The sequence below is a fragment of the Fringilla coelebs genome (assembly GCF_963513975.1).
Source record: "Fringilla coelebs genome assembly, chromosome: 4".
NCBI classification, from domain to species: Eukaryota; Metazoa; Chordata; class Aves; order Passeriformes; family Fringillidae; genus Fringilla; species Fringilla coelebs.
In genome coordinates, this window is record NC_140032.1 from 68,081,753 (window position 1) to 68,108,570 (window position 26,818).

At 38.3% G+C, this 26,818-nt stretch overlaps 2 protein-coding genes across 3 annotated transcripts in view; both read left to right on the top strand.

The window, feature by feature from the left end:
* The window catches only part of TRPC3 (transient receptor potential cation channel subfamily C member 3), a gene marked incomplete at both ends in the record, with an annotated part of 31,565 nt that extends 21,597 nt beyond the window's left edge, over positions 1–9,968 (top strand). Inside the window, 8 exons of one of the 2 annotated variants that reach the window (XM_084204573.1) lie at positions 1,481–1,697; positions 2,774–3,007; positions 4,137–4,401; positions 4,910–5,105; positions 6,177–6,386; positions 6,892–6,975; positions 7,466–7,541; positions 9,826–9,968. In XM_084204573.1, coding sequence (XP_084060699.1) covers positions 1,481–1,697; positions 2,774–3,007; positions 4,137–4,401; positions 4,910–5,105; positions 6,177–6,386; positions 6,892–6,975; positions 7,466–7,541; positions 9,826–9,968 — 1,425 coding nt within the window. The remainder of the gene's footprint in view (positions 1–1,480; positions 1,698–2,773; positions 3,008–4,136; positions 4,402–4,909; positions 5,106–6,176; positions 6,387–6,891; positions 6,976–7,465; positions 7,542–9,825) is intronic. The other variant, XM_084204574.1, reaches the window with a different exon arrangement.
* An 876-nt stretch (positions 9,969–10,844) lies between these two features.
* Positions 10,845–26,742, top strand: BBS7 (Bardet-Biedl syndrome 7). The gene is made up of 19 exons (XM_084203943.1): positions 10,845–10,954; positions 11,109–11,174; positions 12,404–12,466; positions 13,296–13,471; positions 14,035–14,221; positions 14,884–14,956; positions 15,877–15,993; positions 16,810–16,940; positions 17,509–17,593; positions 18,993–19,095; positions 19,668–19,860; positions 20,848–20,922; positions 21,981–22,046; positions 22,952–23,091; positions 24,050–24,214; positions 24,291–24,400; positions 24,508–24,611; positions 26,033–26,156; positions 26,469–26,742. Exons 1-19 carry the CDS (start codon positions 10,919–10,921, stop codon positions 26,600–26,602), a joined length of 2,148 nt encoding a protein of 715 aa, XP_084060069.1. The 5' UTR covers positions 10,845–10,918; the 3' UTR covers positions 26,603–26,742.
* The last annotated feature ends 76 nt before the right edge of the window (positions 26,743–26,818 follow it).

Consider the following 26,818-nt stretch of genomic DNA (forward strand, 5'->3'; position numbering starts at 1 on the left):
TTAAAAAATATGTGACAGCGTAAGGGTGCTCCCACCTTTCCTACTCATCTCAGAAGGAAAGGAACAGCAGTTTCTTTGAAATCCTGATGGTCTGTAGCACATTAATTGTTTGCAAATCAGGTGTATTCATAGATCTTTGGTATATAAGATGAAGGAAGATTTCTCTGCTGCATTACATTTTTTAAAATTTTAAGTACGTTTACTCTTGTGCTGAATGTGGTCTTTCAATTTTATTTTCTTAGCAAGTGTAAATCAAAGAAATGTGAGTTTTTTATATTTCATTATTTTATTTCATCTCAAAGAGGATAAGGTCTTTCTCATCTACATATTTGAAGGGAACCTGATCTTTTTTTTGGGTTAAATATTTATTTACTTTGAAGATAAACCTTTATGAAAATAGTGTAATTGTTACTCTCATTATCCTCTGAAATATCACTTTCTATTAATATTTTTAGTAAATATATTCCTTACAGCTCCATATAATAGGAGCATCTTAATATATTTTTAACTGGTGTCTAATATGGAAAAGTGACATTTGTCCTTGAGCTCTAATTCCCAGTAGCAGAAACATCTGATGTTTTTTCTCAGTGCTCATGTCAAATAATAGTGCTATACATTCAGGTCAGTGGTTGGATATTGCAATTACAAAATGCTTTCTAAAGGTCAGGAGCAGGAAGGGAACCTGAGATTGTTTGCCCAGGTAGTAAGTGCAGTTTAATGTGTGCTGGTTTGCTTAGTTCATAGTAACTGAGCCAAATTTCAAGGAAAACAATTCCTTGAAATAAGAAAGCTCATGTGGTCTTCTGAAAGCAGCTGGTCCCCTCTTCTGGTGCAGACAGACTGCCCCTACTGCTGCTGTTCTGTTCTTTTACTAGGTGCAGATATGAATTAAACCTGCTGAATTTATTTTAAAAAACACTAATATTTCTGATCTTATTTTCTTAGTCCATTTTTTGTGGAACAGTCGTTAGTCTTGATGGACACAGGTACTTATTTTGGCACTTAGAGCTCTGAACGTGTTCTGTGGTTAAAATATAGTAACCAGACACAAGAAACCAACTAATTCTTCCTATAGATGTAGTTATAGAAAAGTTAATAATATACTCTTGTTGTTAGGGAGAATGTTTTTCTGGAGTGGGAGATGTGAATAATTTATTTTTCCCTGGGCTTGCTTTACAAACCCTTCCTGGTCATGGCCACTGTACATTTGCAGTTCCTTGGGGTGTTTCCCCTCAAACATTGCCACCTAGAGTTTGTGGAATATCATGAGCACTCACTAACAGAACAACATACTCTGTGAGCTCCCTGTGGGAGCCTTTTGTCTGAAATGGCAAAGCAGCACAGTTGAGTGCTCTTGGAAGAATATCCTTTGAGAATGAGGTTTCTGGCTGTCCTGAGCTCTGAGTGCCCATTTATGCTTCTGGAATGCCTGGTGTTTCTTTGAGAAAACTGAGTGACTGCTTTCATTCTGCCTTTGCAGCTTGGAAGAATTCTTCGAAGCCCATTTATGAAATTTGTGGCACATGCAGCATCCTTCATTATTTTCCTAGGCCTGCTGGTGTTCAATGCTTCAGACAGATTTGAGGGCATAACAACGCTGCCCAATGTCACTGTTACTGATTACCCCAAGCAGATCTTTAGGGTGAAGACCACCCAGTTCACCTGGACAGAAATGCTGATCATGGTGTGGGTTCTTGGTAGGTATATTGCCCCTTCATCTTCCTGTTTTCCTGCAAATAGAAATTCTGAAAGAGAGGAGAGAAGCCCGGGTCCCAAACCTTTGACCCAGCTGCTGTGTGCAGCAACAAATAAACCTTCGGGTAGGTAACAAGGCATTAGAACAGATTTTGGATAACTTGGATGTCCTGGTTAAGCACTGCTTCATCCTAAACTGTGTCAGGGTAGAGAGGTGAGTATCACTTGCATGCTGCCTTTTGGGAGTTCTAGTTTATTCTCTTTACTTGACAGAATGCAAGGATTGGGATTTTTCCAATCCAATGTGTGGCTGCTCTGAGTGTGGTTGGGATGGCAGTAGCAGCCCCTTTGAATTACACAGCCAGGAGAACAAGCAAAAGTTTGTAGGATTGTGATTTTGTTATTTCTTATTTTATTTTCCCTAAGAAGCCTCTTTGAATCAAGCAAAAAGTCTTGAATCACAGCAACTGCATCTCATGGTTATGGCAAGGCTGTGATCTGGATTAAATTCGCATCAATTAATTTCTGAGAAGTTTAAGTAAGAAAACCAAATTACACATAGCCAAATTCCACTTTCTATGCTGAAAAGAATCTCATTCTGTAAAGTGGAAAAACAGTAGTATAATTGTGCCCTTTATATTTGATCATCTGTGTTGTTGGGTAGTTGTGTTCCTGTGGAAAAATTAAACCCTCTGATTCAGAAGTGGCTTAGGAATGTAAATGGTAAGAAAGTAAGAGGACTTTTTTTCCCCACACTTTATTTTTTCTCCTTTGGCATTACAGAGGTTTTATTGCTTGGCCACAATACTTTTGCTGCAAAGTCAAGGCTCTACTCTGCCCTCTGTGGGGTGATGTCTGTACTATATTTCCACTAATTAATCTCAATTAATGCCTTGCTATTTGATCAAACCTGTTGAAAGCAAGAGAGAATAACCTTAGTGATGATGCTGTGATACTGCAAATAAGTGAATCTCTGCTCCACTGGTATTATGCACTTCCATGAAATGGGAGAATGCAGGGAATTTTAAATGACAACAGTTGGGCAAACATTGCTGTGCTTTTTCCTTTCTTGTTGCAGGTATGATGTGGTCAGAATGCAAAGAGCTGTGGCTGGAAGGACCCAGGGAATACATCTTGCAGTTATGGAATGTTCTGGATTTTGGGATGCTGTCCATTTTTATTGCTGCTTTCACAGCCAGGCTCCTGGCATTCCTTCAGGCCACAAAAGCACAACAGTATGTGGACAACTACATTGAGGAGAACGACCTCTCTGAGGTCACACTTCCTCCAGAAATTGAATATTTTACTTATGGTGAGCTTAGTTTTTCTGCCAAACAGATTTGAACATAGGAAAGTCTGAAGGATGCATTTAGAAGCCTCTCTTTACCCTAGAGCTACATTTGACCCCCTTGATTTTGAACATTTCCAAGTTATATTTTATTCTTGGCTAATTGCACAATAGATGAAATGTTGATGTGATTCCTTTCTCCTTTTTTTTTTGGTTTGGTTGTTTGATAGTTATTCATGTTCATAAACATCTATCAGCATTTCCTCCTGAAGGAAGGATGCTGCTCCTGTGAAGGTCTGTTTAAATAGAATAAAACTACAAAATATTTATTGCAGAGCATAAATTGTCAATAAAGGTGTGATTCATCTGTATTTACAACACAAAAAAATGCTGCTGACAGTGTATTTTAGGATGGGCTTCAATGTATTATAACAGGAGACTTGGTTTTGTTACTTACCTTAATTGCAATATAACCAATCTGAATATTGTATACTGAATATAATATCTGAATGTAACCATTGTGCATATATAAATACACATTTAGAAACACTGGGTATTTTGATATGAAGCACATTTTAATTCAGTGTTGCTCTGCTAAGATGGTGCATGAATTCACATAATAATTTGTGAATTTCTGTGTAACTCAATTGTTTCTGTGCACATTGTGTGTAAAACCCACAATCCTATTTCTTTTGAGGTAATTGGCAAAAATCTTTATGGTCACTATGGGAGCTAGGTTATATCCTGCAAAAGCTTGGTGTGACTAATAAATGAAATTGTTCATCAGGCAGCACGTAACTTCCCATCAATAAAACACCAAATAGGAATAAATTTCCCGGCTGTGCTTGTTAAGATAGCTAATACAGGCAGGTTAAAAAATGCAGTAAAAATTAGTTATTGTCTAGTTCAGGTTAAAAAGCAAACTGCAGAAGAAAATGTCATGTTTTTTCAAGTCACTTTTCTTCTAACAGAGGGTAATGTAAAGCATACTCTTAATTTGTGACTTAAATGAAAAAGGAATAGAGCAGCAACTATTAGACTCTTCAAATATCTGTCTCAACTAAATTCAGACATGTTAATGGAGAAAATCCTATCAAGGTTTATTCCTGAAGATGGTGATAAATGAGTAACCCCTGTATTTCATATCTTCCAGCTAGAGATAAATGGCTCCCATCTGATCCTCAGATAATATCTGAAGGCCTTTATGCAATTGCTGTTGTTCTCAGCTTTTCTCGGATCGCCTACATCCTGCCTGCAAATGAGAGTTTTGGGCCCTTGCAGATCTCCCTTGGAAGGACTGTTAAGGACATCTTCAAGTTTATGGTCCTTTTTATTATGGTATTTCTTGCATTTATGATTGGAATGTTCATACTGTACTCCTACTACCTTGGAGCTAAACTAAACCCAGCCTTTACAACGTAAGTATGAGGTTTCATTGTAAGTAAAAAGCCAATCAAAACTTTCAGGTTTTTCATTAAGGTAACAAAGTCTGTGAGACATTGTGTGCTCTCTTAGCATTAAAATAAAACTGAAGACCTCAGAAAGCAGAACACAAAAGACCAATTGTTCCCTGTTTGTATAATGGAAGCTTTCATTTCAGCCTGAAATAATTTCACCTGTATATATTTCAGTCACATAGACTTGTGGGCAACCAATTGGAAGAAAATATTACTTGATATAAAATACCTTTCTAGTTCCTGTTGTTCTTCATGTATTGTTACAGCTCTATTAGCTGTGATGGATAGGTGGAGCACAGAGGACAAATGGAAAGTGCTGTGAAAAATGCTTCCTTGCATGTTTGTTGTTTTGATCAGTGCTCTGATTCACAGACAAATTAATTGAGGTTGTTTATCAGTCACTGTAAACACAACTTTTATATTTCTTCGTGTAGTTAGTAATAATGCCTTCCTCTTTTTTTCCCTACAGAGTGGAAGAAAGTTTCAAGACCTTATTTTGGTCGATATTTGGCTTGTCTGAAGTAACCTCTGTTGTCCTCAAATATGATCACAAGTTCATTGAGAACATTGGTTATGTTCTTTATGGCATATACAATGTCACAATGGTGGTGGTTCTGCTCAATATGCTGATTGCTATGATCAACAGTTCTTATCAAGAAATTGAGGTGGGTTCTCTTCTGTTACGCTGTAAAAAGGGCAGAGTTAATTAGGAATTATTTCAGTGGTGTGCAAAAAGTACCAAGAAGAGATTACCACAGGAAAGGATATCACAAAATGTATAAAAGAAGGCTGACTTTATCAAACAACTCAGCCAAGCTGTGGAACCTCAGGATCTAAACAAGTTTATCTCACGTTGTGTACACATTATTCTTGGGATCCAACTGCAGTTAAATAACAAATCAGAAAATGTATAGCACTGAAGATCCTTGTGTTTCAAAAATAAATCTCAGGTCGCTGAAATGAAAGTAAAAGTGTATTTATAGTGCCAGCTTTCCAGACCATGAGTTCAAAGAGCACTGCATTCACACAGATGCAGGCACACACCCACACAAACAGGAAGAACCATTATCTAAGACATAGTGTACAAATGGATATGTCATTCCCAGTCTTTTCAATGAGTTCTGGGAACTGTTAGGGAATTCAGCAGGGGAAAATAGTTATAATCCAGCCTTGGAATACTTCAGTAAGGAATGTATGAGGACAAAATAGCTTTGTCAGTATTTAACACAATTTGTTCAGGACCACAAAGTTTGCATTTTCTATACTCCATTATAAATCAGAGTTGCTTGTCCTGCTTATGCAAAAAGCTGTGAGCACTACCATTTTAAGCCATTTTTTGCCTTGAGTCTAATACTTCAACACTTCTGCAAGTACCAAGTCCATGTGACCACTTTAATAAGAAAAACAAGGCTTGAAAAACCTCTGAAAGCTCCACTTTAAATAGCAGGGAGTTTATATGTTGGCTTTCACTTGATGCAAAAATTATGCTTGCTTAAATGCTTCATGTGCTTGAACTAAGTATTCTCAATGAAATGTTGCCATAAAGAGACAAATGAAATTTGGTTAAAATAGACTAAGTAAAGTGGTTGCATTTCTGCAGAACTGCTGGAAGTCTTACTAGCAAGAATATAGTATTTTATCTAAAACCAGAAAGATATTTCATAGCAGCTTCATTTGAAAGAAGCTTTGCATTTCTTAAAAACCAAGAGCACCATCTGTTTTATTTCCTAACACAGGATGACAGTGATGTAGAGTGGAAGTTTGCTCGTTCTAAACTTTGGCTGTCGTATTTTGATGATGGAAAAACATTACCTCCACCTTTCAGTCTGGTACCAAGCCCCAAATCTTTTTTCTATTTCATCATGAGGATCATTAACTTTTCTAAGTGCAGGAGGAGACGGCTACAGAAGGACATTGAAATGGGAATGGGCAACTCCAAATCAAGGGTAGGTTCTAGAATCTTTTCATTGCAGGGTAGAACTGTTTCAGCAGTCTTCTTTTCTTTTTAGTTTTAGCCTATAATCCATGCTTCTGATGATAATAGAGTAATTAATCATTTATAGCAATAAATCTCCATTTCAGACTGTCTCAACATAGTGCACAGAACAAGAAATGGACTTAAATTTTGTTAGAACAACCAAATCTGGGGAAACACAATTAAAACAAAAATTGCTGAGTATTCAAAGATGCAAATAATTCCTATGAGGAGTTACTTGAATATTGATTAAAGATACTTTAGGCCTATTTCCACAGAGCAGGATGGCTAAAATTACCAGCATTAAAAAAAAACCCAACCAAAACCAACATATAATTCAAGGCAATCTAATTTTTTTGAAAAATAATACTCTGCTATAGTAAAAGATGGAACAACAGGTCTTAAAAAAAATAGTGGAGGTGAATCCTAACTTTGAATTCCATAATTTATTTTAATTTTGTCTTATTTCTTCCTAGTTAAACCTTTTCACTCAGTCAAATTCCAGAGTTTTTGAATCCCACAGTTTTAACAGCATTCTCAATCAGCCAACACGCTATCAGGTAAGTGCATACAGTGTCCACTGTCCTGAGTAATAGAACTAAGAAGATTCTAGCAGAATTTTGTGTTTCAAGTACAGTTTACCTTCACCAGAGAAAGAAAACCTCCTGTAGAAATCAAACTCTAGGATGCTCCTTGAAAAAAAAAGAGTTATTGTCCAAGCCCATTATTTGAAGCATTACAAAACTAGCTCATGCAGTACTTAAAATTGGTCTTTGATGTCCCCCTTGGGAGAATGTGAGGAGCAAACATTTGAAACTGGTGCAGGAATATCTGAAATGGGTTTCTGGGTAAGGGATGTGAAAGCTGACTAAGTTGGCTGTTCCCTTCCTTTCTCAGCATGCCCCCAGAAAAGCCCATTTGAGGCAAGTACTTCATCTGGGGCTGTTCATTCTTTCTCTTAGGCTGATGTGACAGAGAGAGCTAAGAAAGAAAAATGAACAATGTTTAATTATATAATCTCACCTGATTATATAACTTTTAATCTGGCAGCAAATAATGAAGAGACTGATAAAACGTTACGTTCTGAAAGCACAAGTGGACAAAGAAAATGATGAAGTCAATGAAGGTAAGAAAGAGACTGCAATATGCAGAGGCAGTTTTTTTTCATGTTGTATTAGGAACCAGTATTACACTGATGCATGGGGGTTTTGAGTGAAAAGAGGGATTGTTTCTATTTCACATGCACCGAAGCTCAGATAGTAAGGGAAAGTATGCCCATGTCATCAAAAAAAATAGGAAAAGTAGGACTAAAGAAGTAGAACTGAGAAATATTATGGCTCCTATTTTACAGATAGAAAACGAGAGCACAGACAATGTACAGAAGATATCTGTGAAGGAGCCATTAACTGTATTCACACTTCCAGGGTCCTAATCAAAGCTGCAGGATCTTCCTCTCTGTTTCATTCAACTGAACACACAATTATACACAATTTACCACTTTACACCATGAACTATTTGTCCTCCCTTCCTTCATAAAGCTGTGAGGAATAATCATCTGTGAAGCTGCCCATCATTAAAAAAAGCTCCACAGTCAGCTGCATGGTGATAAAAAAAGACAAATGTAACCTCTATTTTAGTGGGAGAACCTTTTGAGAAACAGTGGATCTGAGCTCCCTGGCAGATGGGAGAGGTGCTTGCTCCAGTTGCACACCCTAACTCACCACTGGGATGACATTATGGCAAAGGTTGTCCTCCTCCCTCCAGCCTTCCAGGAATGAAACACAGGCCTGCAGTCCAACAAGGAAACTCCTGTGCTCTGGGCAGATCCCCAAACAAAAACTCTAGCTAGAATGTTATCAAGAAACAGAGTGATGCAGTGATGGACAGCCTGGGGGCAGAAGATGTACTGGCATGGCAGCATCAGGCAGCTGTGTGCATGTGTGATGTGAGGGGCCTGAAAGGGCTGCTCAGCTCTCAGCTAAGACAGCAAAGCTTCTGTTTTTCTCCTTAGTTGCTCTCTGCTTACCTATAACTCTCTTCAGCAAGAAGCAAGGAGCAAAAAAGATTAAATTAAATCCCTCTCAGTGCCTTCAAAAGGCCGCATTGTGCACTGACTGTTATCCTGACACTTCCCCATCCTGTGCGGCTGTACAGAGCTATGATTGTCAGTGACAAAAGCAGAAAGGCTCCTAAAAGTAAATCCTCTCAGTGTGCTGCTCTCCTGAATTCCCACTGCTTTCCTCCTGTTCCTGCTCTGTGATGTAGGAAATCATCTGCCTAGTGACTGATGAAAAGACTGTTCTGTCACCAGCAGTGCCAGCCCTTTCCAGGTCCCTGATGCCACTGGTGGTGGCAGAGATGTGTTTAAATTAGAAAGACAGTGCAGAAGAATCAGGGTTTAAGTACATCATGATTCTGCTTTTGCACCAGGTTTTGTAGAGGAAAGTCCACTTTGAGCAGGGCAAGTAACCCTTGAGTTCTTGAGTTTCACTCTTCAGCTGCACAGCCAAGTGCTCTGTGTTCTGAGCATCTCATTGGTACCCAAGCACAGACCCAGCCTCTGAAGACACAATTCTTGAAGTCTGCCATATCCTAAACAGAAAACATTGGCATTTCTATGTGCTACAACTACTTAAACAAAAATCTAGAGATTTTCCCCGTTCTGCATCACTAGAGAATTTAGGTGTCTCTTCATACTCGTTTCTTTCGTACATGACAAATCATTTCCCCAGGCAGGTGCTGTGTAAGAATTCACATCCCTCATGCTTGCTGGAAGAACAGGATTTGAACATTTTTAACATTTTGCTCTTGAACTGAATATCCTACAAGGGAACACATGCTGCTGCTTATTATGAGCCTGGCTTTGACAGCTGTCTTTGTTTAAATGTGTTTTTTGTATTTGTGTCAAATTATAACATCATGTCAAATTGGTTGACTTGTTCTAATTCCAAGGATGTTGGTAAGGAAGAGGAGAGATTCAGAAGCTGTGAGTTTTACTGGCAGCTCTGCCACACTTTTCCTTGTGATTTTGGCACACCCCTTCAGACAAAAACCTCTTTTCCTTTTCTCTCTAAAAAGGGGATACTAATATTTACCAGCTCTTCAGCAGTGTTGGTGTGATTAATTCATTAACCTTTGTACAGCCTTTGGGAATCTTTGGTCTTCTGTATACACATGGAGCACAATGCAAGACCACAATGGACTGTTAAAATTCCTTTAGGGCTATTTAGGGCTGGAGAGACATCTCACTGAGAATGAAGGTGAGGTAAATCCTCCTGACCCATCTTGTACCAGCTCTCATGAACATTTTGGGATGATAATCTGAAATAGGCACTGATGTGATTTAACAGAAGAGTATTGACTGAATGTCAGACTTTACTAACAAGTGTTTCTTTCTGTTATTAATGCAGGTGAATTAAAGGAAATCAAACAGGACATCTCCAGTCTTCGCTATGAACTGTTGGAGGATAAGTCCCAAGCAACAGAAGAGTTGGCAATTTTAATACATAAACTCAGTGAGAAATTAAATCCTAATATGCTGAGATGTGAATGATTCAACAAAGGAACCGTGGCTTCGACTACAGCACAACTATTTATTGGCAATAATATTTCAGTATCTTATACTTGAAAAAATGTATTGTAGATTTTTAGCACTAAATAACTTTATGTACAGCTTCTCTGGAATTTAGTCTTAGGAACTTTTATTAACTCACCACAGAAAGATTGCTCTATTCATTTTAATTGTCTAAAAGCAAGAACTATCATAACATTTTTTTTTGCATTTATGCATTAAAAAAAGTATAATGGTATCGATTGCTGATATTTTAACAGGTTTATGATTACATATGGAGAATTCTTTGCACTAAATTTGCAAGACAAAAAATTAACAGATACAGCGTAATACTCTGTTCCTTGCAGTGTCCAGGTACAAAATAGGATTTTTCATACTACAATAAACAAACTAGAGATGAGTGGAGGATTACTTGAAATCTTTGTTCTTTATTAGTGGTGCTAGTAACGCGTGTAAGCCCAGAATTCATGGTTATGACCACAAGGAATTGCTGCGAACCAGGTAAGTGGGACTGTAATGGCAGCAGCGCTATTTAACATGTCAGTGTATTCACGTACCCGCACCGAGCCTTTCTTAATTCAGTGTATTTACCCTGCGGAGAGTAAGGATTTGTTTTTTGAACTCAGACCCCGCGCAGGGCAGGTCTTTTTGGCTTCGTTGTTAAACAAACCATTCCTCCCGCACGGTTCGGCACCGAGCCCGGGATCACCCTCGGGACCGTTCCCACGGGAGCCGCCCCGGGGCGCTCCCGGCTCTGCCCGCCCCTCTCCCCGCCCCGGCGCATTCCAGCCAATCGCAGCGCCCGTATGGCCAAAGCCCCGCCCACTGCCCCCCGCCCAGCCAATGGGAGGAGGGCCCCGCGCGGAGGTTGCCGCGGTGACGGGCGGCGGGCGCGCCGTGCCCGCGGGAGGGACGCGCGTCCCGCGGGAGCGATGGAGCCGAGCCTGGCCCGCGTGGATTACCTGCAGGTGGGCACGGCAGCGCCCGGCAGCCCCCCGGCTGCGGGGCGAGGCGGCACGGCCCGCCCGGCGCCTCGGGCCGCCGTGCGGCGGGGCCTGCGAGCGGCCCGAGGCGCGTCCCGGCGCTCCGGGCCCCGCTCTGGAGCGTCTCTTGCATCCACAGGTGGGAGTCACGGCGCAGAAGACGATGAGGTTGCTGCCCGCCTCCGGGAAGAAGGCCACGCAGAAGGTACCGAGCGCCTGGTGCTTCGCTGCCTCTCCTGTCCTGTGCCTCATCCTATCGTTAATCCTCTCCAGAGTTTCCTTAGATATTGAACGTCATAGGAAAAGACTATGCAACCCCATTTTGGGGGTGTGGAAAACCTTTTTTTGGAGAAAATTAAAAAAAAAAAATCTGAATTTGTGATTGGAAAACTTCAGAACCAGGAAGGAATTTTTGCAGTTTACAGCATTGCTGTAACCACGGGGGAGTTTTTCCATATTTCTCTATTTTGGTTTTACTAACACTTAAGACTGGAGGAAATGTCCTGAAGCTGAGACGAGGGAGATTCAGATCAGAAATTTTAAAAAATATTTTTACTGTTAGTATGGTCAAGCATGGGAATAGGCTGCTCAGGGAGCTGGTGGACTCACCATCCCTGGAGGTGTTTAAGAGGTGTCTGGATCTGACACTGGTTACCATGGTTTAGGGGTTACAGGAATAATGGCAACTTGATGGTTGAACTTGATGATCTTAAGGTCTTTTCTTTGATGTTTCTATGAAATATTTCTTTTTAGGTTCTTAATATTAGTTCAAGTTAAGGAAACCTTGTTAGGGAAACTTAATATAAATAGCTGTATTTTTTTTCCTTCAGTAATAAAGTCTTAGTGTGAAAACACAACTTTTCCCAAATATGTCTTCACCTCATGGTTGCTGACATTTACAAGTAGAAGCAGGAAAAGGATTGTAAATGCCTGTACTTGAACTGCTGTTCAACATCATAGTTCTAGTATTTGATATAGATCTTTAAAGTATGCTCCCATATGTAATTAAATAGTCTGGAATTTTGAGTCCTTAAATATATGAAAATATAATTAATTTTATAATAGAAGGACTATTTACAATAGCATGTAGTGACCAGACAAGGGGGAATGGTTTTAAACTGACAAAAGAGTAGGTTTAGATTAAGTATTAGGAAAAAAATTTTCCCTGTGAGGGTGGTGAGGTACTGGCACAGGTTACCTAGAGAAGCTGTGGCTGCCCCATCCCTGGAAGAGTTCAAGGTCAGGTTGGATGGAACTTGAACATCCTGGGATAGTAGAAGGTGTCCCTGTCCCTGGCAAGGGGCTGGAGCTGAGAGATCTTTAAGGTCCCTTCCAACCCAAGCCATTCTGTGATTCTCTGAATACAGGAAAAGGATTATTTAAAAGCACAGTGGTGTGTGTAGTAAAAAATAACAATGAGTTATACTTTTGAAGGTGGTTGTTGGAGATCAGGATGGGGTCGTTACGTGCTTTGGCATCAAAAAGGGCGAAGCTGTGGTAAGTGCAAATGTTGCATTTAAAATTTTATTTTTGGAATGTTCTTCCCAGTGAACTTTGAAAGTCCACTTTTTATTGATGTGGCAAATAAGATGCCAGTGGAAGGTGTCTAGGTAGAGCAGTGGACTGATGCCTAACTGTGGTGAGGGCATGCTGGTCTCATGCCTGGTCAAGCACAGGATCCTTCACAGTTACAGAGTCAAAAACTAATGTGGAAAAAAAAGTCATTTCTACACATTTTGCACTTCAGTTAAGTTGGGCTTAAGCCTGGACACATGCACAGTTATTGTAATGGGACAAAAGCCTGTAGAGATTGATTATATCACCTTAGGGATTTGGACAAACTGATTGCTTTTTATGCCCAGCTCAATAAAAAATTATTTTATTTCACAGGTTTTCTTCTCCAGGAAGTTGATGGGTAGCTCATAAGTATTCTATAGCCATACAAATAAATCAGTGTAGATTTCTGGAATAGGAATGTAACATGTGAGAGGGAGGGAGTGCATGTGTGTTGTTCTTTAAAATAAAAAACAAATCATAAACAAAACAGCTGACAGCAGTGCTGAATTCTTCCCATGGATGAATTAATAACAATGAAATATTGAAGTCTTAATTTATTATGTTTTAAAGCTTTTTTGTATTTATTTACTCATAAAATGCTTGGTTACTCTGTGATTCTGAAATAAATATACAGAATATTTTTGTCTGTGTACAGCCCATTGCATCTTAGTTTTGCCAGAAATTGGAAAGTAAATTTCTTATCCTTTATGTTAAAAGATTACCATAAATATGATATAGTGATTGATGAAAATTGGTTTTTTGTTGACAGCCAGTGTTCAAGACACTGCCAGGACAAAAGATCTCCAGATTGGAGCTGGGAGGAGCTCTTAATACTCCACAAGAGAAAATTTTTGTGGCTATAGGATCTGAAGTCCGAGGTTTCACAAAAAGAGGGAAGCAGTTTCTTTCCTTTGAAACTAACCTTACTGAAAGCATCAAAGCTATGTATGTATGATATTTTGTATTTTTTGACAGCTGTAGCAGATTGTTAGTTTACGATTTTATGCAATAATTTTAAGCATATTGTGTAGGTGACACTAAGTGCCAGTCCAGCTTCAGCTTGTGCTGTGACCTGTAGGAGGAATTTGGAATATCATGGATAAGTCTTGGAAGTGTGGGGGGAATTAGGAGTGGTCTGAAGGTACTCACAGCAGTGCAAAATCTGTGTGAGCAGAGCTGGGGTTGTTGCCACAGTGTGTCCTGTCCACGTAGCTCCTGGAGCAAAATCTTTTTTTGATTGTGTTGTAAGATGCTGCCATAGACAAATCAGCATAAAAAATATAATAATGAAATTTCTGGAAAGATATTTTTAGGGATTTACTTGAAGACAGAGTAGAAGTATGAGAGCTGTAGAAACCACATGGTTTTAGTATTTATAAGGAACTCTAGAAGCTGGGACAGCTTGCAGGGCCCCATAATACCTTGGAGCTGTGAGCATAGTAAGGCATAAAAGCATAAAGGACTCTTGCTGCAGCAAGATGCTATAGGAAGTGTTTTCTTCTCCTCAGGCACATTTCAGGAGCAGATCTCTTTCTCTGTGCAAGCTACATCTATAACCATTACTGTGACTGCAAGGACCAGCACTATTTCCTCTCAGGAGATAAAATCAACGACGTTCTCTGCCTTCCTGTAGACAAAGTGAACTGCATCACACCAGTGCTTGCGTGTCAGGACAGAGTGCTCAGGGTGTTACAGGTTCAAATGCCTCCTTCTTTATGTTTTATGTATGGATGCTATGGAATTGGACTAATTATTAAGGGGATAGATATCAGCATGTCTTGAACATCATAAGGATCTGTGTATTGGGCCATACTTGGAAGTGTTGCTGCTGGTTTTTTAAAGGAAAATCATTATCATAAACTTGTAAAAAATGAGGATTAATGAAACCACTATAAACAGGCTTTGGAATTGATAGGTGGAAGTTGATGACAAATTGGTCCCTTCTAACTAAAAGTGCTCACATACACATTTCATTTCCTGAAGTCTTTATCACTTTGGGAATTCTTGCTCTCATCAGTTACTGTTGTGATAAGTCTTGAGTGATACTAAGCTGTTTAACAAATTAAATTGCTAGATGAGTTACTGGATAATTTTTAATGATAATAACATTTCAAGAGTTCTATGTTTTATTTCTTCAGAGTTCACCCTTTATTTGCCTTAGAAATGGTTTTCCCATAGGAGTTTGAATAAGTAAATCTTACCTTTTAGTATGATCCATAATAATTTTGTCATTGTGGAGCTTTGGTTTGGCATATGGCTGGTTTTGAGGTTGGGGTTGTTGTTTTCTTTTTCTTGTTTTGGTTGTAGTTTTTCTTTTTTTTTAACAAATTCATTGAAGATTGTTTTCTTGTCTACAGGGATCTGATTTGCTGTATGAAGTACAACTTCCTGGACCACCTAGTGTTCTTGCTCTCAGCAATGGAAATGGGGGTAACAAGACTTTGAATATACACATAATTACTAATACTATTTTACTATATTTTTAAGATTTTATAGCTTGTCTTTGTTAGTTATTTTATCTTGATTTTTAAGCTGATGTTAAAAATGCAGCAGAAAAGTGACTATGCAAGGTAATTTTTTTACATGTAAATAGACATAGAGGTATGACTGTTTTAGACAGTTCTAAATTATATTCACATTTAATTGAAGGCTTCTTACAACACTAGTGAGGTCTGAGGGGTCTCATTGTGTAAAAACAAACTGGACTTTTGGGGGCCATGTTTGTTTTTTGGGTTTGTGTTTCTCTTACACATGGATTTCCATAACTGGAATACATGGATGGATGAGAATATTCAGTAGAGCTAACATAAACTGAGCCTGGGAGGTTCAAACTTAAAATAGTTTTGATCATCCTTCCTGCTAATCTGCTCTAACCTCATAGAAATCCCTTGAGGCTGTTAATCTGGTGCTTAATTTAGTTTCAGTTAGATTGTGTGACAAACATCCAGAGCTGGTTTGGAAATGTAGTTCTTAATTGCTGAAATTTTGGCACAACATTCACTGCTGGGTGTGTGTTTTGAAAGGATTTCTCTGGTTTTCTTCTGTAAAATCCATTGAATGGCCTTTATACTTCAACCTAACTTTGCTGAAATAGATAGCAATAAATTCTGACTGGTTTTTTAGGCAGAACTCAAGTGCAGGGGTGCAGCCAAACACAGAATAGTGATAGCCACAAGGAAATGATCAGGATGGTGCAGTTTTCATGGATTTGTTTTCAGATTTGAAGCCTGTCTATTGCATGCCACTAATTCAGTGTTTTCTTTTCCCATGGGCTGCAGAGTGTAACTACACAACATTTTGAAGTTGGTGTGCTTGATTCTATAAATTTTAAATTCAGTTTCTATGTTCAGGTGATTCTGGGGAAGAAATTGTGTATGGGACTTCTGATGGGAAATTGGGTCTCATCCAGATTACTGGTACCAAGGCAATACCAAGGTGGGAAATTGGAAATGAAAAAAAGAGAGGAGGTATGTGGTGTGTCTTAAATTTCTCACTCTTTAGCTTTCCAGCATACCTGAGGCTTTGTTAAGAGTAGGGTAATCAGGAAATCTTATTCATAGATAACTTTGGAGACATACTGTGATTATGTGATATTAATATGACTAAGGTCTCCTTCATTCTTCTGATTTTCTGACAAATAATTTGAATAATCAGTTTGTCTTGATTTGGATTTTGTGTTCATGTAATTTCCAATATTCTAGCAAACTCTTGTTTTTACACTGTTTTTAAAGTGGTGTTTGTAAAACAGTGTTGATTCAAATTCAATTGATTGAGATGTTTGTCATTTTTCTAAATGTGTGTATATTTGGCAAATACACCTGCCAAACCTATCAGATGTTCAGTGGTTTTAAGGTCTCTAAAGAGTCATAATAAAGGGCTTTGTCTGAAGGTGGAATGTGTCTCCACAATAACTGATCAAAACTTTGCCAGTTTGGGCTTTGGTGTGCTGCTTCTGGAACATCTATTAGCCCCTACTGCTTTGTAAAGGACAAGGTCAGGAATGGAATGTATAAATACATTTTTATTTGATTATAAGAGTTTCACCACATTATTTTCTTAGGATGCTTCCTAGTATGTCCTTAGTCTTTCTGTGAAATATGGAGCCAAAAAAGTTAACCTTGAACCTGAAGCACAGAGGAGGGACTTGAGCCTCGAGGACTCCTCCAGAATCTCATTAAAAGCTGGCCAGAACTCTGTTTCTGTGTAACTGAGTGTGGCCTGTGTATTATTGTATCATAAACTAATAAAGATGAAGCAAATGACTTTGTTTTCTTCTTCATTAGGTATTCTGTGCATTGATAGTTTTGACATTCTGGGAGATGGAGTTAAGGAATTACTTGTTGGACGAGATGATGGAATGGTAGAGATTTATAACTTTGAGAGTGCTGATGAGCCTGTCCTTCGACATGATTATGTAAGTCCTCATTCTTCATACTCTGCTGGGAAAAAACCCCATGAAGTAAAAATGAAAATCTGTATTTCAAAACTTACAGGATCGTTACTGCTAAAATAAGTGGTTTGGTTTTAATTTAAGAGGTTTGTAACATTGACAATATGAACTTGAAATCACTGTGGTAACGTGTAAGAACCAGAAGGTGAAGTCGTTGTGATTTGAGCAAAAATCAAAATAATGTAGAGAGTGTGTGTTGAAGTTTTGCTGGATGAAACCTAATCCAGAGTTGCTCTCTGAGTGAAAAACCCAAGAGTGTTGTATATAGTCTGTGATTTACAGGTTAATAAATGGAAGCTGCCAGGGCTTCACTGAGCATAATTACTTTGGTTATCAATTGTTTAAAATAGTAATTGGATCCAGAGGGATCATTTCACTTCAGTCAGACTGCTAATTTCTGCTGGAAAAACACAGTCTATCATTGTTTTGCTTTCAACTTTTCAATCTGTTTGCTATGTAGAGTAGAATCTTCTAAACACTTCTAAAATGAGTGCAGTGATATTTCCCTCTGCTTGAATGTGTTTATTTGAAGGCTTTGTCAGAGAGCATTGCATCAATCCAGGGTGGCTGTGTGGGAAAAGATGGCTATGATGAAATTGTAGCAGCAACATACTCAGGTAAGCCTCATATCATTGACACAATAAATGCCATGTATGCTGAGGTGATAAAATGAAGTAGGTTATGTTGTTAGTGCAACTCACATCTCTTAAAGCTTGTGTGGAAGAGATTTCTTCTGATTTAATATTTACACTTTAAAAAAGTTTCCTATACTTAAACTGTGGGGATTCTATATCTTAAGATATTCATCATGTGTTACACATAGGCTGACTATATTTTGGTGTAAACTGCTGCCTTAATGTGATGAATTACTGAGTATGTCTGAAGGAATTATTTATGATTTTTTAATAGATATGAAAAATGTTGATATAGAAGCATTTTTTTTATTTTATTTTTCCATCTTTTATGTAATTTCATTCCTTTCCAGCTTCACAGTGCTTTAAATGGGGTTGATTTTGATTTTAGTAGGAAATCAAGCTCCCCTGCGTGAGGCATCTCAGCAGCTCCTCTGGAAGCCTTGAGCTATTGGCCTGTCTGTGACAGAGGCCATGATAAACATGCTGCCTCTGTCAGCTGCTGGGAGCTAAAATATTGCTAATTCTCTCCCTTTAATTACCTTCAGCACTAAAAGTTATCCTATTGAAACTTCTTGTAATGAAAATCCTGTCATTTGGCAAGATGGAATCCTCAGTCAGTTACTGAGAAATAATGGTGTTCAAGTACCTCTTGTAAGCATTTTTGAGTGATCAAAAGACCCTTGCACCTGACCACATGAAGTGGTTTGGTATGATTGGCAGTACTTGGTGCTGTTGCAGCCCAAGTCCTTTGTGGCTTCTTTTAGTGGGAATGTTGTAAATGTCCTGGATCATAGAAGGAAGGGAGAAGTGAAAGCCCGTGTTCCCCTGTGGGCTTTCAAAGGTGAATTCTGGTAGGACGTGCACTAGGCTGATTTTGGCAGGGAACCAGAGCTATAAACAGCCTGTCATCTCTGCATATCATGCATGGGGGATCAGAATATAATCAGTTAGTATTTGCTTTTACAAATAAATGTAACGTAGTAAGCAAAAGTATAACTTCTTTCAAGCAGCAGCATCCAACCTCTAAGCTCACTGAGCAGCATCCAGTTTGCTATAAACACATTGCACAGCTTTTGTTTTGCTTTCAGTACTGCCAGTAATTCGAGGTTTTGTGAGAAAAAATCCAACTGCTCAATTAAAAATTGTTAAAGAGGAATTTATTGCTCAAATCACTTGAGAAAAAAAAGCAATGTTTTCCAATTTAAGCATGAAACCCATAAAAAATGATGCTCAGGGTCTAGGATGGATTCTACAAAAAAACCATTAAATTAGGCTCAATTCTCTCTACCCAGTGTGTGGAACAAACATCACACATACAATAGCTGAGTGTAGAATTTTCTTTTTAGCTTATAAGGAATATAAACTTCATATATTGGTTTAGGATGGCTGACAGGACTGACTACAGAACCTGTCCATAGAGAAGGTGGATCAGGTGAAGAACTAAAATTAAGTCAAGAAATGCAGAACAAGATTTCATCCTTAAGGTAATTGTGCTAGAAAGAAATTTAAATGGAAGAATGGAAATGTTAAGAGCTGAAATGTCATCTCTCCTTCCTATCTCACTGAATTTTCTTTATCACTAATATATTTAGAAGTAGAATCAAACCTTTTCAAAGTAGAAATGAATAGCAGCCTCATTTTACAGTCTTTTTCTATCTTGCCTTCACATGATGATGTCTTAATGCTTTCTGCCTCAGTATCAGCAAGATAAGATACCTTTCTTCCTTGCTGCTCTATAGCTTCTAAATGATGTCAGGAAAGAAGTCACTACCGTATTATTCAAAATGCATTGTACTCTTGAAAGAAAAAGTTTGTCCACTCCTGTGTCTCAAAACCCTCTTTTGGCAAGGAACATGTAAAATCCATGTGTCCATGTGATAGTTTATATTTTATCTTTGCTAAGTGCATCTAAGGGGAGCCATCAGTCACTTCTGGCTGGAAAATTGAGGACAGGAAGGAGATAAACATGATTGCCTTGCGAGTTTAAACTTATCAATTTCTAGGGCAGCTTTACAGTTGTCTTTTTTGAAGACATTGAGTGGTTTCCCTTTTCTAGGAATGAGTTGGAACAATTGCAGATAAAAGTACTTCAGGAACGGGAGAAATACCAGCAGTCCTCTCAGTCCAGCACTGCAGTTTCCTCGGTACCTGCCTTCAGTGTCAACGACAAGTTCACACTGAACAAGGATGATGCCAGCTACAGCCTCATCTTGGAGGTGCAGACAGCAATAGATAATGTCCTGGTGCAGGTCAGTGGGGCTTTGTTCTTGTTGGATTTCTTGATGCATAAATGAAACACTTAGAGACTTTCTAGTTCAGAAGGCCAAGTTACAGCATCTTAAGGACATGCTTGTTAGGGAGCAAATACAACAAATTCATATTGAGCAGAGCAGCTTTACATTACCATAGTAGACCAAAGTGGCTGCTGTAACAGAAGATTTCTTTCTAACTTTGTGTTTGCTTTGGCATGTCCTAATTTAAACGCCAGTTAAATGAGGTGCACGTCCTCACTTGCCAGTTAAGTGCCCTCTGTAGTGGAAAATTAATTTCAGAATGTTATGGGCCACCTGTTCACTTCCACTGTGGAACAGTGTCTGATTTGTGAGCAGCTGGGGAGAAATAGTCCTGCCCATTACAGCAACCTTAATTAATTATTCCTCCTACTGTGTCAGCTGAAATTAACGCCATCTTTGGTAGGCAGAGGGAATAGCAGTACTGAATTACCTTATTTTGGGACATGCATGAGGAGAAAAATGTGACAAGGAGGAATTTATCGAGTGATTTTTCTATAACAAATGGGAAAGAAGTATTGTAGGATTTTATTTTCACTTCTTAATAAAAATCCTGCTTTTATTAAGGGTGTTAGAGAGCTCCAGCTAATTTGCCACAGCATAATATCAGATATTCATATCAGATATTTCAATAGCTAATTGAGAAATACTGAAATTGTTTAATCTACTTTTCATGTCTGAAAGACAGTTACAGATTTTACACTGAAGTTGTGCTAAACCAGCCCCCCAGGAGTTCAGGACTCTGTAAGGGAATAAGAGAAAGATCATGATGCTACTCTAGGATTAAGTAGTAAGCCGCATGTCTGTTAGGCTTTTGCCTCTGAGATGAAGCAATCTCCTTGCCTCTCCCTTGTTACAAAGCTTGATGACAGTCAGAGGATAAATGCACTTGGAGCTGCTCAGGAATGCAAGCTCTTTCTTTTTCCTTCCTCCTGTGTTCTGCAGAGTGATGTCCCACTAGACTTGCTGGATGTGGATAAAAATTCTGCCGTTGTTAGTTTTAGCAGCTGTGATTCTGAGGTGAGTGAAACCGAGGAGGGGATGTCTGTGGAGATGGCGTGATGGAAACTCTAAATATTGTGTAGTAAAAATAGAACTTGGATGTAGAGATCTCTGATTTAAAATACATTCAGGTAAACTACTCACCTGGTAATTGTGGAGAGCACACCTTCTGTAGAGATACTGCAGAATTAGGAGTTAAAGGCAGGTGGTGTAAGGCAAACCTAAATATGCAAAAATATCTCCTCTCTTCCTTTTTTTTTGTTCCTGAGGAGGATTGTGAGAGACACATTCAGTATTGCTCTCTTCTCTGGATTTCATAGGCTCATACACATTTACTTGCAAGTAATTTAGGTGAAGAGTGTTACATTTCTTAGTAATTCCTAAAAATTAGCTTTAGAATGTGACAATTCTGCTCTGTGGGCAGTCAAATGTTTGCATGTTTTTTTTTTATATCTAATAACTGCAGACTTAAATAGTTACAGAAATACTGTTGACACTGAGGGGTGGGGAGAAAATCCTGAAGCTACCTTAGGATTTATTAAAATCTTCTGTAAAATCTTTTCCCTTCTAACAGTTCTTTATTTTAGTTTTAAGAACTGAATTTGCACATCATTGTTCTGCCCTGGAGCTGCCGGAAATCAGCTTTTTATTTTAGATTTTGTGCCATTTGTGATGATTAACTTAGTGCTTTTTGGGGTGTATTTTCTTACTGATCCTGCTTTAGTTTTGAATGTTGAACTCATTTTGCAGATGAGTGGGGCAGGCATTCATTTTTCAGATGAAAAGTAGGTATCTATGTAATCTTTGTAGAGATATTAGAGAGTGTAAGAGGCTTTGGCTGTATTCTCCTTACAGAGGGATTTTATTTAACTCCATCATAATTAAAGCTAATTAGAACATTCAGGGAAACCAAGGATTGCTTTTTTCTATTTAACTCTTGTAAATAGCTGTGCATGCATAGCAAAAACTTCACTGTAACATAGCTACAGTTAAAAAAGACCAGTAGAAATTTTGTGAATCCACAGACCTATTTTGTATTATTTTCCTATTTAGTCCTTTTTTTTTCCTTTTTTCAGCCAAATAGCAACTTTCTTCTTGCAACTTACAGATGCCAAGCAAATACTACCAGACTTGAACTTAAGGTAAAATGCTCAAAAATATGTTTCATAAAATTAATGGTTAGTCCTGTTTTGGAATGAAGAGTTCTCCATGTGGATCAGTCCAATCTCTACTGCTGTTTTTTTCCTGAGACCTTCTAACCTGGGGATTTTGTTCCTTTTTATTTGTCTTTAGGATTTCTAAGGGCTTCTAGAAATATGTCAGAGGAGAGCCAGGGATCTTTTTGAGTGTCCCTAAGATGAAAGCAGTGGGGACACCACAGATTGGGAAAACACAGGATTCTGAAGGCAATGTGTAGAACTTAAAGCTGAGGGAGGTGTGGGAAAGAAAGCTCTGGCACTGTTTATTCTCGGAAGTGGTAGAAGGAAGTTACATTGGGAATTAACAAGGGAATATAGGCTCAATTTGTATTTTGGAGAGGAAGCAAATCCTATCATCCCATGCTTATTATACTTAAAGGCATGTGGGTGTTTTGGAATTTATTTTTAAGGATCCACCAAATGCACACATTTTATGGCAACCACCACAGGAAATAATGAAGGAAATCCTGATTAGGAAAATCCTCAGCGTGCCCACAGGCGTGAGGTTTTCTCTTTTCTACTGCAGCCTCCTATCTGATACATGTTTATGTAAAACTCTCAATATTTGAGGCTTTTTATTTTAACTGATCAGAAAATGAGTTTGAGGGTGTTATTTTATTAATATTTAATTCATCTAATACAGCAGCTCTTCACTGGACTGTGCTCCATTTAGTTTTAAAACTCATCTGCTTTATTTATAGTGGCACTATCAAGTAAATATAGTACTATAAATATTCTTGAAATACTAGTTGCTTTCTTTAACATACCTTGAATATTCACTAAATTTCCAAACAGTGGAATAATCTTTTCCCTTTCCTTCTCTGTGGGTTCTTCATTCCTCTATGCAGGTTCGCTCAATTGAAGGACAGTATGGGACGCTTCAAGCGTACGTAACTCCCAGAATCCAACCAAAAACCTGTCAAGTTCTTCAATATCAAATTAAGCCACTTTCACTTCACCAGAGAACTCATTCTATTGATCAGGACAGGTATGTGCAAAGGAAAATCAATGCCTTTTTTCACTTGGAAAAGATGACACAAGGCAGCTGAAACGTTTGTTCAGTAAACTTAAGTATGGAATTTCTAAGCCCTAACATACACTTTTGAGCCTGCAGTTCCATTTCGTGGATTTCCTAATGGAAATTATGGATTAAATGGGTTCCTTGCCGCTCTTGTTTTGGGGGTTTTGCTATTTTTCATTTTACTGCCCTGGGTTATAGTTCAGCCCCATGAGTTAGTAGAGCTGAGGGTGTGGTAGAAAGGAAGCTTTCCTCTGTAGGTAACTGTTTTCAGTTTCAGCCTCATTCTCTGCTCCACCCTTTTCCTCAATTTTTTTTCTCACAGCTAACTTGGCCCCAAAACTGAGCCAAGACTTTTTTACCTTTATCTCTCTGTTAAAGGAGTTTTGTATTTTACACAATTTCTGATGGATTTTTGCCCACCTCACTAACATCTCGTATTGCCTCCAAGGATCTGCTTGTTCAAACCAAAACTGGAAGACTGAAGGGAGGATACCAAAGGCTTCAGTGTGCAAATGAGCTACACCATGCCTTGTTCTTGATAAAAATGCTACATCTGAGGTTTACAGCATGGGAGGCTCTTGAGGCTCTTAGTCATATTTGCTCTTGTCAGTTATTTACCTTTGTCTAAATTTCAGGTTTAACAACTTGCAGTAGGACATCAAAAACTTCCAGCTTGTTTTTTTTTCCCAGATCTGACATGCCTAGTGGGAGGTAAAACTTGAATGTGCATGTAGCTTTGCATTTTGAAGTACAGAAAAATAGCTGTAATCTACAATATGTATCTGCACTTAGGGAGAGACCTGATTTTTTACAGCATGCTGATTAAAGGAAACCACCTTGTGGGACTGAACTTTTTTTTACATGGACAGTGCCCCTCCTTAACTATTAACTGTCCTTTTTCTCTTTTAATTTCACAATGTCACAGGCCCATGAATACACTGATGCTCAAAGGCCAGTTCAGTTTTGCTGAAATTCACTCCTGGGTTGTGTTTTGTTTGCCTGAGGTGCCTGAAAAGACTCCTGCTGGAGAGTGCATCACCTTTTATTTTCAGAATACTTTCCTGGGAACACAGCTTGAAAGTACCTACAGGTAAAATACAATTACTAAACCTAATGCACGCATGTGTGTTCAAGTTGATTTATTTTAAATTGTTCTTCTTTTGTAGAAAAGGTGAGGGATATTTTAAATCTGACAACATCTCTACAATATCCATCCTCAAAGATGTGCTTTCCAAAGAGGCTACTAAAAGGAAGATTAATCTCAACATATCATATGGTAAAAATTTTTCCCTATTTTGTTGTCCTTCAGTTCATTTGTTATTCCCATAAATGGAATATGTGCTACTCATTTGCTTGTTGGGGTTCTTTTTTCCTCCCTGCTAGATGTAAATGAAGAATCTGTGAGGCACACATTAAAGCTTATCCACCCTAAGTTAGAGTATCAGCAGCTGCTGGCCAAGAAGGTGCACTTAATAGATGCTTTGAGAGTAAGTATCTGAAATCTTGGGGTTTGATTTTTATGGGGGGTTATGCTGTCAGATACTAAACCATGGCTCAAGTCAGGTGTGTGTCATGTCAGGTTCCCTTAAATTAAATTAAAGCATGTATTTGAAGTGTCTAGGAGACAAATTTCTTCAAGGGAAATTCTCTTTTTTGCTATATAACTAGTGAATAACATGTAGGATTACATGAACATGCTTAAATTGGATGCTTAGAAGGGCAGCCAGCTTTATGATCTAATGTTCTCTCCTAGCCTGCTGTTATTTTCCAGCTCCTTCTGTCCCTCTTCCCACTAACATTTTTAGGTTTTTAGGTCACTCAGGCCAGATGCAACTTCTTTGCTTTGCAACTTCACTTCATCCCAGTGTCTCATAATTTCTAAATAACCTGCTTTTGAATCTTTTACTTAATAGCTTCCTCAATAGCCTTTGGGAGGTACCAGTTAGGCAGCTCATCTCAGTTCTTAGACTTTTTCTCCAACAACCAGGGTTTTCCTGTCAAAAGCTCACCATCATTGAGTTGGTATTTATTATTTAAAGGGAGGGGAGGTGACAATGTTCAGCCAGTTCTCTTTTGTCCTTTTGGGGGACTCAAATACTTGTTAGAGCTCTTCAAATAGTAGAAAAGCTGGCTACCAGTGTGAACAGTGTGACTCTTTATTATCACTAAAAGGGTTTTACTTGGGCTTGGTTTGGGATTTAAACAATATTTTTTTTGGCAAACCAGGGATTGAAACAGTAATAGAGAAATAATTCTTAATGCACATTGTCTTTGTGTCAGGTGTTGTACATCTTGTTTGTTTTAGACAGCAAATCTTCGACAAATTTTTTGGTCACTCATTTTTTGGATGGTAACTTAGTGACAGGCAGTAAAATAATCTAATGATTGATGAAAGCTGTTATCCCAGCAGACTCACAGTGCACAACATAATTACCTCTTGTCTAGAAAAGAAGTGCCTTTCTCTGGAGGATAAAAAGGTCTGTACTATCAACCATCCCAAATTGGTGTGCTGATAGACTAAGGCTTTTTAGAAAAGGCATTCAAAACTTTCTGCTGTCACAAATTGAGTGATACTTTCAGAGTTTACCTTCAGACTTCACTGAGTGCTAAACTTTTTTAGGAATTCACTTATTCTAAAAATGAAGGTATGTGTGATCCTGTTCTGGCTCAGAGCTGGAAGCTGAAATACGCAGGATTTTGAGAATCTAGTCTATGAAGTGACATCTGGCATTTCATTAGAAGACTAGAAAATGAGGCACGCTGAAAATAACACTTGCTAGTTTAGAAGGGGATTGTCTTGCCTTTGAAGTACTTCCTTCTGACATATCTAAGCTTAATTTCTTCTGACTTACCTGCTCTTATGATACTTACCTGCTCTTAGCTCTTACCATTTTAAACTGTCTTTGAGGAATTACAAGTTCATGAAGGCAACGTGGACTTCCTGCTCCCAAAATACCGCAGCATTTTGGAAGAGGCAGATCAGCTGCTGGAGGAATACAAGAGACAGCCTGCACATCTTGAGAGACTTTATGGTTTGTTGACAATTCAGCTTTATTTAAATAGGGCTTAATGTCCAGAGACATGGCTGAACTAGACAGCTGCTTATATTTAGAGGATTCTTGTCATTATGGACATGGTTAAAGATTGTGTTCAAATTCAGGTTGGCACTTAAGAATGTATAAAAGTTAAGTGGCTTGGATTAGTTTATAATTAAACCATTGTTTAAAACGTGAACTTTAAAAACTCCTCTGACAACTGGAATACTTGGTACATAATCATGAGTTAAAAGTAGAGATACCTCCTACTGAAAATAAATAGTAATTCATGGAATTTTACCTTTACAGGTATGATCACAGATCTCTTCATAGATAAATTTAAATTTAAAGGCACCAATGTGAAAACCAAAGTTCCTCTCCTTCTGGAAATTCTGGATGGCTGTGATCAAGATGGATTGATTGCTTTTTTTGATACTGCCTGACAAGGAAAAAGCAGAGTAATTTTTCTGGTTTTAACCAAGGCATTTTGGTATCAAGTCAAAAACACTTTTATTCTTCTGTTGTACTGTCAGCTCTTAGGTTTTATTCATATTTATATTATATTGGATACAGTAAGAAACTTCATATAACCTGTTGTGTATGTTAACTGTGTGCAGAGGTTTTATGTACAGCTCAAGAAAGACCAGATGTAAATACCA